This window comes from Candoia aspera, chromosome 4, assembly GCF_035149785.1.
Source record: "Candoia aspera isolate rCanAsp1 chromosome 4, rCanAsp1.hap2, whole genome shotgun sequence".
Taxonomy (NCBI): domain Eukaryota; kingdom Metazoa; phylum Chordata; class Lepidosauria; order Squamata; family Boidae; genus Candoia; species Candoia aspera.
Window position 1 is genome coordinate 63,148,084 of NC_086156.1, and position 13,197 is coordinate 63,161,280.

At 36.0% G+C, this 13,197-nt stretch overlaps 1 protein-coding gene across 2 annotated transcripts in view; it reads right to left on the reverse strand.

Moving 5' to 3' along the window:
• RECK (reversion inducing cysteine rich protein with kazal motifs) overlaps positions 1-12,636 on the reverse strand; it is a 145,083-nt gene extending 132,447 nt beyond the window's left edge. For both annotated transcript variants that reach the window (XR_010067988.1, XM_063304266.1), the window contains exons 1-2: positions 12,503-12,636; positions 8,906-8,964 (exon numbers count right to left, since the gene is read on the reverse strand). Coding sequence is in view for 1 of the 2 variants with exons in the window: in XM_063304266.1 (XP_063160336.1) it covers positions 8,906-8,964; positions 12,503-12,602 (159 nt within the window). In the remaining variant the exon portion in view is untranslated. The remainder of the gene's footprint in view (positions 1-8,905; positions 8,965-12,502) is intronic.
• Positions 12,637-13,197: the final 561 nt, after the last annotated feature.

Here is a 13,197-nt window from a genome sequence, read left to right on the forward strand (position 1 = left end):
TACCCAACCATCAGAGGACCTTTACTGTGGCACGATGTCACACCCTCCTCTCAGGTGTCCCTGAAGGCCGATACAGGAAGATTCCTTACCCAGAGAGACAATGCTCCTCTGACTCTGATCACGTAGTGTCAGGAAAAAGGTGAAGAAACAACGCTAAGTCAGGAATGAAGCTCTAGTCTTGTTGTTTGAACAATATACCCAGAATCTTGCCAAACTGAAGCAAAACTAGCAGGCTCTACGGGAAAAACCCCAGAAACTCTAAGGCTGGTCCTGTTTGATCCTCTTGGCTGGGTGCCCAAATGCTTTCTACACTGTGCATGTGTTTTTCCCCCTGGAAGGGGCCCCCTCCTTCCTGGCCTGCGATCTCCATAACACATAGAAGCAACAGAGTATGTGCTCCTCCAGTGTCTGTATTATAGTCATTCGAACTAGCCTTGTCTTGCCATTACTGTATAAATACCCAGGGCGCTCAGGACAATTTTACACCTCCCTGCTGCTATCAGATTCCAACACTGCTACAACATACAATGTTGCCAGGTTCTGCACAGCAGCGCTTAAAATTCTCCAGATGACTGGTGCCATAAACTAAATTAATGAGCATCTATTTTATCACACTAGAGTACTGTATTTACAGATATACTAACCTTTATGCTTCCCTACACCCATCTAATGCTCCTACCCCTCCTTTTAGATTTCCTTTTCTTTTAGACTTCTGTGATACATATACTGTAGATATATAGGTACTGTATATAGATATATAAAAATAAGATATAGATATATAAAAATAAGAGAGCAAGTTTGGTCTAGTGGTTAAGGCAACGGGCTAGAAACCAGGAGACTGTGAGTTCTAGTCCCACCTTAGGCATGAAAGCCAGCTGGGTGACCTTGGGCCGGTCACTCTCTCTGTCCAACTCACCTCACAGGGTTATTGTTGCAGGGAAAATAGGAGGAGGAAAGAGTATTAGGTATGTTCCCTGCCTTGAGTTATTTATAAAAATAATAAAAGCAGGATAGAAAATAAATAAATAACATTTTTATACATACATACATACACACACACACACACCCCTTTTTAGATTAGATTTTAAGGTATTCTCTATGCTTTTAACTGACTGTACCCAACCTTCCTTATGCTGGTCTTTGACCATAATAAAGATTTGATTGATTGAATGAACCCTAGCATGAGATTGGCCTTTTTCAGAATGTGTCCTGCTAATGCCTAAACCCAGTCTGCGATGGGATAAGAAGAGCACAGGCCTATCTTTGAGGTCAAAAGGTTCCTGAAGAAGGAAGTTGTAATAACAACTAGTATGAAACTAGAAACTAGCCTAGAGAGTGCTTTCCACATGTCATATGTACAATTATTTGCCTATTTGGCATAAGTTTGAATCTGTGCTTTGTGCAATAAGCTGTTGATTTTCAGGGAAGAGGTCTTTTCCCTTGAAACCAAGAAAGCTGAACTGAAGATGTTTGGAAAGGAACAGGATTATGTAAACCCCACCTTCCAAGATATCACAACTTTACCCCACACCCATGGAATACAAGAAACTGGAGAAGGGGGCTATGATTTTTGAGGACAAGAGAGATGTTTCTATAGGAAAAATTCAGTCCTTGGGTGTGGAACCCCTTTCTCTCATACCAAGGATATTCCTTTGAGGGGGCATAGGACTTTTGCTTGTGGGCGATTCAATCAGATAGATGGCTGGCGCAAAGGTTGCAGTTGTCATATACCATCTATTTAAATTGCTAGACAGTGGTAGAGAGGAAGCAGTAGATATAATTCCCCTTTTGGAAAATGTGGTTAGCCAGTCCTGGAAGCTAAATATGGAATGCTAGGTAGCAGACTGATTATGAGAACGGCCAGGGTAGTATTCTAAAAAATGCTACTTATTCCAAACATAAGGTCAGTTAGACAAGGATCACAATGAGTAGATTTGACAATAGTGCAGGGCCGGGAGGTTTAGTTATGATAAGCACTGTGCCAAATAGAGCCAAGCTGCTGTCATATGTAACATCAAATGGTAGCGGAGCAGTTTTTAAATTGATCCTTGAGTAAAGGTGACATGTTAGAGAATATCCAGTTCAGGATAGGCTGTAGATTTTTTTTAAATTCTCTATTGAATATGACCAATGACAACTGGCAAACAAAAAGGCTGTGAAAAAGGTTCATACCAACAATATTTTTAAAAGAGCATAATGAATGGATATTTCAAAGCTAATGCTAGAAGTCTCCAAGCCCAAGATGGGGGAATTAGAGTACTTAGTTGTGAATGAGAACATAGACATAGTGCTTATAACATAAAATGTTATAAAAATGACAGAAAAGAATGCACTGGAATACATCTTGTTCTCTATATCAAGAAAGGTATAAAATCTAACATACTAGAAAACACTGGAAAGCTAGATTCTTTATCAGAAATGGTATGGGTGGCCATATCTAGCCACAAACGTGCATTCTTTCTAGGGAAAAGGTATTGATCATCTGATCAAATATTGAATGTGATCCAGAGATTCTGAAATTGGGGAGGCATGCAAAGGAGAGGTTACTGTAATAATGATGGGGGACTAAAGTAACCCTCACATAGCTTATGTTTATTAATGCACAGACCACATACACACAAAAGAATCAAAGGTGTAAATATCTATATGACTGAGGCTAGAACAGTTGGAACAGAGGAACTAAGCAACCCTTGATTTAATTCTAAATGGTGTCAGTGATCTGCTGCAAGAGGTAGGTATAATGGAACTAACAAACAAGACAGAACGATTTCCAAGATTTATCAGATCTAAAGACAAGTATCCTTTGCTAGGATACATTTACAGAAAAATGATACAAGCTTTGAAAATCTTGGAAAGAAGCTCAAGCCTGTGGGCTTATGGATTTCTAAAGCTGGGGGTGAAGGAGTATGGCGGCAGGACGAGCAATGTGAGAGCTCGAGAATATTCTCATCTACAACGCAGGACAAAGGTGGCTTTGCGGAGTCGGAGAGACGGGAAAACCACGGAGACAGCACTGGAAGAAGAGCGCTGCCGACGAAGAGCTTCAGCAGCTTTGGAGCGGCAGGTGAAAGCTTTAACTTTCTTCTTGTCATTTTCACTTTCACCGTAAAAGAGCAGCCGGGAAGCCAGGAAGCAAGAACTGTAGAGCCTGCGTGAGTAACCTAGCTTTCTAGGCAATTCTGCTGCCCCCTTCACTTTGATGAAAGGAACAATAATTACTGACTAAATAAAGAAAAAAGAAGAAACTTCCTAAGTAGGGGGAAAAAAAACTTCACGATTGAAGTTTTCACGAAATCTTTATTATAAGTCCTTGCTGCGATAAGGGGAAAACTAATTTATTTAATTAATTCATCACGCCATATTGTAATATACTATAGCTTTATATAAATACTTAAGCATATTTTGTACTGTATAAGTAGAAATAGATATTGTATATTGTATATTGTAACATATAAACAAATACTGTATTAGGATTAATAGTTAAGATAAGCTAAAAAATTAAGAAGGATATTTACAAAACAAAATGAATACAAGAAGACAGATTAGGAGAGGCTCAGAAGCAGGGGAAGGTGAATGGTTGAAAGCCATGTTTGAAGATTTTACACAGAAAACAATTCAAAACATCACTCAAAATTTAACTCATTTATTGGAAGAGAAAATTGATGGCTTTGAGAAAAGATTAGACCATAAGTTAGAGACAATGGACAAAATAATAAAAGCAGATATCCAAGAAGTAAGAGAAAGAGTGGAGAAATTAGAATGGGAAAAGGACACTGAATTAGACCATTTAACTGTGTTAGAGTTAAAAGAAAAAGAATACTGTATTAGGCTTAGAGGAGTATCAGAAAAAAAAGAGCCAGAAATTGGAGAAATAGTGATTCAAATGCTTGCCAATTTAATTGACTGGGATGAAGAAAAATTAGAAGAAAATATAGAAAAAATATATAGAGTTAACTCGAAATATGCAAAGGTTCATAGGAAACCAAGAGACATAATAATTGAATTTGCAAGAAAGAGTACAAAAGAATTGATAATACAGGCCTCTTATGGCAAAAAAATTAACATTGAAGGAAAGGAAATCATGATACTGAAGGACATGCCACTGAAAATACTTAAAAAGAGAAGAGAATACTTTTTTCTTACTGATGTCTTAAAAAGAAATAAAATTCCCTTCAGATGGGAAATTCTGGAGGGAGTTAATGTTATGTTTAAACAACGAAGATACAAATTGAATACTATCTCAAAAGGGCAGGAATTTCTTAAAAAACATAAGAAAGATCTGGAAACAGATGCAGAAGGGAGTGACAGATTTAAAAGTAAAGAAAGTAAAGGAAAGTGTCTAGATTCTGAAGACACCAGTGTAGAAGAATTAGCTTCTAGCTCTAAAGAGTTTACAATACTTCTCTCAAATGAATGAACTAAAATGCCTCTCCTGGAACATAAATGGAGTCAACTCCCCAGTCAAAAGGAAAAAAGTTTTTCATTATTTATATAAATTGAAAGAAGATATTATATCCCTTCAGGAAACGCACATTGCTAAAAAATATGATAAATATTTGATAAACAAGAAATTAGGAAATGAATTTATAGCAGCAAGTGAAAAAAAAAACAAATGGAATTGTAATATATGCAAAGTCTCATTTAAACTCTAAATTGATAAGTGCTGACAAAAATGGAAGATATGTAATAATAGAAGTGGAACTGCCAAGCCTTAAAGTATTAGTAGTTGGAGTATATGCCCCGAATGATAATCAGAAATTTTTTTATCAAAATTTACTTAATGTACTTTCTGAACTACTCTATAATAATTGGATTATGATGGGAGATTGGAATGGGGTTACTTTACCTATTATTGATAGAAAGTCTGAACAACAAATTTAAAAAAGGCTTATATGAGAGGGTTCTTTATGTATCAGAATAGATGTTTGAAACGGAAAGAACAACAAAAAACTCAAATAATTTTAGATCAAATTAAGTTAAAAGAAAAAGAGCTCCAATTAAAGCCATCTGATGAGGAAATAAATCGCCAAATAAAAATTTTGCAACAACAATTAAAAATACTTACAACAGATAAAATTGAAAGGAAACTGAGATATATCAAACAAAGAAACTTCGAACATGCTAATAAAGCGGGTAAATGGTTGGCATATAAATTAAGAAAAGATAAGGAAAAAAAACCATTACCAAAATTCGAGAAAATGGGGAAGAATTAGTTGACAATGAAAAAATTAAGAAGGCATTTCATAACTTTTTACAAATTTATATAAGAAACAAGAAATATCAACTGACAAAATTGAAAACTATTTGCTAAAACACAATTTAAAGAAACTAACTAAAGATCAAAAAGCAACAATTAACAACCCCATTACAACACAGGAAATTATAGATGCTATTAGAAAACTGAAAACAGGCAAAGCCCCAGGACCAGATGGTTTTTCTGCAGGATACTATAAATATTTCCAAGATCAAATACTACTACCATTTAAGGATTTATTGAATATGATTGTATCAAGAAATCCAATACCTCAATCTTGGTCTGAGGCGAATATTATATTAATTCCAAAAGAGAAACAGGATCCGATACTATGTAGAAATTATAGGCCTATTTCGCTACTGAATAATGATTACAACATATTTACTTTAATTTTAACTGAAAGACTAAAAATCATATTACAAGAAATAATTGATCATAACCAAAGTGGATTCCTACCCCGAAGATACATAAAAGATAACATAAGGACTATTATAAATATAATAGAATATGCCCAAATTCATAATGAAAAACAGATTATGCTACTCTTTTTAGACGCAGAAAAAGCCTTTGACAATTTAAACTGGAATTTTATGCTTAAAACCTTGGAATTTATGGATTTTGGCAACACATTTATAAAGGCAGTCAAAACAATCTATACATTCCAAAAAAACAAAATTGTGATAAACGAAGATATAACACAAGAATGCATAATAGAAAAAGGTACCAGGCAGGGTTGTCCACTCTTCCCCTTACTATTCATATTGGTTTTGGAAGTCTTAACAGAGAATATTAGAAAGGAAAATCAGATTGAGGGAATAAAGGTAAAACAAGAAATATATAAATTAAGAGCATTCGCAGATGATTTAGTTATTACCCTACAAAATCCACTAACATCTCTTGACTACTTATTAAAAATGCTACAATATGGAGAATTAGCTGGCTTCAAAATAAACAAAAAACGAAAATGATAAACTTAAATACGTCACAAAATATTCAGAATATATTAGAAAATAAATCAGGATTCTCTAGTGTTAAAAAAGTCAGATATTTAGGGATAGAGATTACAGCTAAAACTAACAATCTATACCAAAACAACTATGCAAAAATATGGAAGGAAATTCAACAAGACTTAGGGAAGTGGGAAAAACTAAATTTATCACTTATGGGGCGAATCTCTGTAATCAAAATGACTATCTTGCCAGGAATGTTATTTTTATTTCAAAATATTCCAGTACTATTAACTGACAAAACTTTTAAATTATGGCAAAAAGACCTCTCAAAGTTCATTTGGCAAAGGAAAAGACCAAGGATTAGACTCAAATTAATGCAGGATGCTAAAGAACGAGGAGGCTGGGGTCTTCCGGATTTTAAATTATATTATGAAGCATGTGGATTACTATGGGTAAAAGAATGGAATACTTTACAAAATTATAGATTATTAAATCTAGAAGGCCATGACCTGAAATTTGGTTGGCATGGATTCCTATGGTATAACAAACTGAAAGTAAATAAAGCATTTAACAACCATTGTATTAGAAAGTCCCTTCTCAGAATTTGGGAACAATATAAATCTACTCTAACACCCACTTTACCATTATGGATTTCCCCGCAAGAAGCGTATAGTAGGAGAGAAAAAACAGGAATTTGCAAATGGCTAAGATACTTGGACCTAATAAAATTTGAAGGGGCTATATATAAAATGAAAAGAAGAGATGAATTGGAAAATGAGGGACATCCATGCCAATGGTTTTTGTATTTTCAGTTAAAGGAACAATTTAAAATTGATGCCCAAAGTTACAAATTCACAAAAGATTTAACCTGGTGGGATAATTTAGTTTATGCCAACAATGACATGATTTCCAAAATATATAAAATGTTATTACAAATAAGAATGGCAAATGTACAAATTAAACAATGTATGATAAATGGGAGCGAAATCTTGGACATCACATTGACTATGATGTTTGGGAAAGAATGTGGACCAAAGGGCTGAAATTTACTTTAAATTATAATTTAAAAGAAAATTTTTACAAAATGATGTACATGTGGTACATTACTCCGGACAAAATATCCAAAATGTTTCAGAACACTTCAAATGTTTGCTGGAAGTGTAAAAAAGAAACAGGAACATTTTATCATATGTGGTGGACTTGTAAAAAGGCGAAAAAATTTTGGACATCTATACACAATATAATTTGTAAAATGTCGACTAAAGAAATTAATAGAACACCGGAACTCTATTTATTGGGCATTACGGACAAGGATTTGGAACATGAACACGGAAAACTTTTATGGTATTTGATCACCGCAGCTAGAATTACATATGCATCAAAGTGGAAGGAAGAACTGACCCCCTCAATGGAAGAATGGACATTTAAATCCCTGGATCTGGCGCAGATGGCAAAACTTACGGACCAGCTAAATGATAAAAATGTGGAAGATTATCAAAATGACTGGACCCCCTTCTTCAACTATGTAGAATCGACCCAAAAATTAATGTAAATGTGTAAAATATACAAATATAATACAAGATGTAAATATTATGTATTTGACTTATATAATCTCAATAGAACTGTAGAATTATTGTAACCAAATTAGTGAATTGTGAAAAGAAATTATTTAGTTAAGGTATAAAATTGTATTACTCAGGGAGTTGGAAATCCATTTCCTTTCTTTTAAACCTCTTCTTCTCTTTCTTCTTTCTCCTTTCCTTTTTTCTTTCTCTTGTTTTTGCATTTTATGTTTATTGTTGATTTGTTATTTTATGTTTGTATTATTTGTGTAAATAATTTAATAAAGACTAAAAAAAAAAAGCCTGTGGGCTTAGGCAGTGTATTCATTCATCCTTTCAGTCCATGGAAGAGAAGCAGAGCTTCTCTTCTCCTTTTTGTTTATTTATTTTAACCAATCAGAAGGCACTGAAACACTCAAAACCATATGATTTGAAATCCCAGAGCTTGCAACTAAAACATGATGTGCTTTGTTCCATCTTAGAAACATAGTATGCTTTGTTCTAAGCTTAAAGAGTGGTTCTGAGCTTGGAACTTTTGAGGGATGTTTTGTGCATCCCTGATACACCTGTTTCCTGAAGTATCAGCCCAGGTACTAATATCTCCCCAACATTCAGCCATGAAGACAAACACAATGAATTCATTTAAATTTTCTATAATTGTTTTATCAGTTGTTTGTATTAATTTAATTCCATTGTCACCTATTGGTCTAACTGCCAATCTTACCAATTTCCAGCTTCTTACTAGCAATATGTTTCTGAAGATTTTTACATCTTACAACAAGTAATAGACATAAATTTTTATCTGCTTAAAATCTTCAGATGCAGCTCAATATACCAAAAATCTGGTAAAATGAGAAATGGATAGCATTCTGGGAACTCGCAAAACCATGCCCCTGTCACAGAATGAAAGAACTGTAACTATGATTCCTCTTATATATTACACTTAAAATACACTCATAATTAAAATACATTCATGAAAATATTTGGGGGATGCTAAAGGACTCAGACTTAAAATTTCACCATTAAATTCAAGGTCCTAAACACATGGCAACATATAACATTAGAACGCCAGTTCAAATGTAAAGCTTACTATAAATTCAGAACCAACTTACCAGTTCACCAGTTCACAACCAACTTACCAGTTCACAAACATCATGACACATTAAGTTATTCTTCGCAAAGTAGCAGCATGATGCACCTGTAGGAAAACATACTTTTCAACTTCAGTAAAATATTTACATTTTGAAATGTTTAATGGAACTTTTTTTTCTGTTTATATCACTTAATGTTTTTCTGAAGTTCTGCTTTAAAGCTGGATATTGAAATTACAGTCATTGTCAAGCCTCTTATAGCACGGCACAGTCAAAGCAGTGAAAATTATACAGACTTCAATAAGCTGTTTTAATGCAAGAATTAGAGGTAAAATACAAAATATTGAACACTGCAATAGACCTCCAGCCTTCACTTACTGAATTCATTCATGCAGAGTTCCTTTGAACATTTTGAGTATTTCCTTCCCAAGCGTTTTGCAGCCAGGACTGAGTTGCCTTTTATGAGGTAAACTACTAATGAACTCCTCTTCTATCTAGCATTCCAGTATTTTTCCAGCCTCCCTACAATCTCTCACAATAGTCACAAAATTAAGGTAAGAAATCATACATCCAGGTAAGAACAAAATGAAAACCAAGGTAGTATCAGCAAAAGGCTAAAGAAACACCATGGATTACAGCAATCCTGCAAGAACAGGAGTAACACCAGAAGGCTAACAGAGCCTGTAGGCAGTCGCCAGGAGTCAAGACTGACTCTAAGACATAATTCCCCCATGGGTAGAATCATGATGCAAACTGCCTCGGAGGTATTGATCTTTTTTTAATATTATGACCACGGAAGTGTCTACGGACAAACGCCGGCTCTTCGGCTTTGAAACGGAGATGAGCACCGCCCCCTAGAGTCAGACACGGCTGGACTTAATGTCAAGGGAAACCTTTATCTTTAGGGTATACACTATATTATCATTTATTAAATGTACATGCTGCCCAACTCCCAGCAACTCTATCGTTTTTATGTAACATCTGCCTCAAAATGATAAAAATACATGCCACCAATTTTCAGCAGTAGTGGTTAAAGGGAGTGCTACAGGGCTTGTGGTTCTTCCACAGACAAGAGAGTATAAGGGGAGGGTTTAAATGTAACTAAATTATGTCTACTAGCCATCGAATAGCTAATTGACACATCAGCTATCCCTTTGTGACCCACAACTATTCTTAATGTATCAATGATGCCCTTTCCCCTCCACAGTTGTGCCAGCCTGGTCTAGAGATTCACATTAAGTCATAATGCACTCAAAACTGACTTGTAAACTAAGGTCTACTATGTGAAATAAGGTAACTATATCAAGGCCAGTTAGCTAAACTTTCAGCAGTGACAGGCAAGATCCCTGTAAAAGTTTGTTTATTTAAATTAGTTTTATCAGGAAATGTAGTCATCTGTGGAGTTTTGTTCCTCTGACCCATTCAGCCCTAAGTTATCAAAACTTGCAATCTAAAAACTGATTGGCTTTTCAGGGCTCCACTGTGACATTAAACTAAAAAAGCCAGCTGATTTCTACCTTTTCTCCTCCAGACCTCCTGTGTTATAAATGGGCCATTCCAGTTAAGTGGGATTATAACTATCTACCAAGAGATTCAGAGAAATTCAAAAAGATTCAGAGAAGGGCAGAGGATGAACATGGTACTAATTTCTAGTACCATGCTCATCCTCTGCCCTTCTCTGAATCTTTCTGAATCTCTTCCTATGTCCTAGGCAAGGCCGCAACTAGGGTCTGTGTCACCCGGGGCAAACAGGAATTCCATGCCCATTTTGGCGCCCCCCCAGCGCTCATTCCCCCCCCCCAGTACGGCGCCAGGGCACATGCCCCACTTGCCCCCCTCCAGTTGTGGCCCTGGTCTTAGGAAGAGATATTTATGTGTCTGGGAATATATGGCTCTGAAAAGAAAAGACTGAGGGAGTATATAGTAACATTTCAAATATTTGAAAGAACATCACACAAAAAGTTGTTGCAGAACATAAAATATTGGATTTAAACTATAGAAAATCAGATTGTGATTGAATGTTTTTTTTAAAAATTCATAACAGCAAGAACAGTTTTACAGAGGAGCCAATTAGCCAATTAGAGGAATGGGAGGCTCCAAGAGGTTGGAATTAATGGTTTAAATGGTCCTTTGGAATTTCTCACTGAATTATGTGCAGTTTGTGAGAGTTCCCTTTCCCCAGTCTGTCAGCTTTCTTATATGAATATTCAGGGCCACAAAACGTAAGCTGTAAATTATAATCCACTGACATTATCCTATGTCCATAATGGTTGCTGCCATCATATTATGGTTTTGAACAGCATAAGCATAATTCCATGTCCTAATTTTTCAAAAGAAATTGGAGAAGAAATTTTGAAAGGTAGAAATCTAGAAATGTAGATAATTATAGCATTATCGCAATACCAGATTCAATTTTGTCCATTACAGAATGAAAACAGTGTTTAGAATTCCCCCAAGCAACAGTCATATACCAGACAATTCTAAAGTCTCGTACTGGACCTCTTCCAATTCCAGAGCTGCCATCCTATTCCCAGGAACAGTAATTCTACTCTCTGGAGCTGTCCCTTGATTCTAATCTGTCCAGTGGTCATTGTTCTATTTAGTGGCCATCATCAGTAGAAATCTAGAAGTGTAGAGTTAACAGAGTTCTACTGTTAACTACACTTTTATAGTCTAAGCCAGGGTTTCTCAACCAGGGTTCTGTGAGAGGTCACCAGGGGTTCCCTGGGAGATCAGGATGTATTTAAAAAATTATTTCAAATTCAGGCAACCTCACATTGAAGAGAGGTTTCATTCTTTATTTTTAGTTTAAGAACACTGTTAATGCATATATACAGGCCTACACACGAAACAAATATAATAATTTTGTAACTTCTGGCCTACATTTGAGCCTGAATGTGCAGGGGTTCCCTGAGGCCTGAAAAGTATTTCAAGGGTTCCTCCAGGGTCAAAAGGTTGAGAAAGGCTGGTCTAAGGCTTTTTTTTTTACTCCAAAAAGAGTAAACAGAATACATTCTAATCATATAAAAACAATTATATTTTAATTATTAAGAGCGAACAAGAAACTTAAAGTGTTTGTATACCATTATCCATGTGTAAATCTTACATCAAACTTAAGTTTTAAAATAGTAAGAAAAAGCATCATAAACCATTTCTATTCCATTCCATTCCTGCTAAGGCTCTACTCCTTGGTTTATTTTTTGTCTTATTTGCAGCTTGTTTTGATTTCACAGCAGTACAGTTATGTTAATAGGACTTCTGATTTCCCGTTCCTTGCCTTAGGCCTTCGGATAGCTTCAATCCTTGTCTTTTATTTTAATAGAATCCTAGTTCCACCGAGGATATAGTCCGTAAATTCCTCCGTAAAGAAAGCACTTTAAGGGGAAAAACCAAAGTGACAATATTCAAATTCCTAGTAATTGTACGCCAAACTCCCTTTTAATGAATCTCTGAGATAACAAAAGTAATTTGACGCACATCCTTGAATTACTGTTTTAAAGCATATTTAAAAGCAGCAAATTCCTTCGAACTTCAGCCGACCGACCCCCCCCAGCCCGGTTAATTAGTGGGTTGGCTGAGGTGGTTCTGAACGAATACTTGCCCATCCTAGCATTTAATTCTTGCATTCCCGGAGCGATTACTCACCCGTCATGCCTGGGAGTAATAAGAGTAACATGGGGATGATTAACAAGGCTACCTGACTTCGCCCATTCTCTCGCTGCGGACGAACACCTCGAGTCGCCATAGCGCGTTCGCTGCCGCCCGCCTCATCCGCCAGCCACCCCGGCGCCTTTCCATTGGCTAACAGACCCCTCCAGACCCACCCAATTGTTCAGCCTGAGGGAGGATAGATGGAAGTCGATGAGGGAGGGACAGTTTGAGAATCCGGCGAAAGAACGATCTCTGCACTGTCGCGAAATTCTTGGAGGTGGATGTCGGCAGGCTCCTTTTCCTACTATTTTTTTATACCAAAAACTTTAATTAATTGATCTAGTAGAATATAAATTCTTGGCAGTCTGTTTGTCCCTGAAAAGAAATTGTAACTCCCATCTGTATAATTCTCTCAAAGAATTGGATAGCTAAAGAAGAGTGACCCAGATTAGAGACAGATAAATCATGGTTCCAGAAAAATTAAACTTAGAAAAAAGGATTTGAGAGAGCCGAGGCCGTTTAAGCGATGGAGTTCAACACCCTGATTAGCACAGCAGTCTAACGCACCCCAGAAAAATCCCTGGCCTCTGACACATCCATTGAAGAGGGAGCCTACCCTATATAATTTCATTTTTACTTCTTAACTTGGCATTGCTTTCTGTAGATTTACTAAATTTAATTCTAGTACT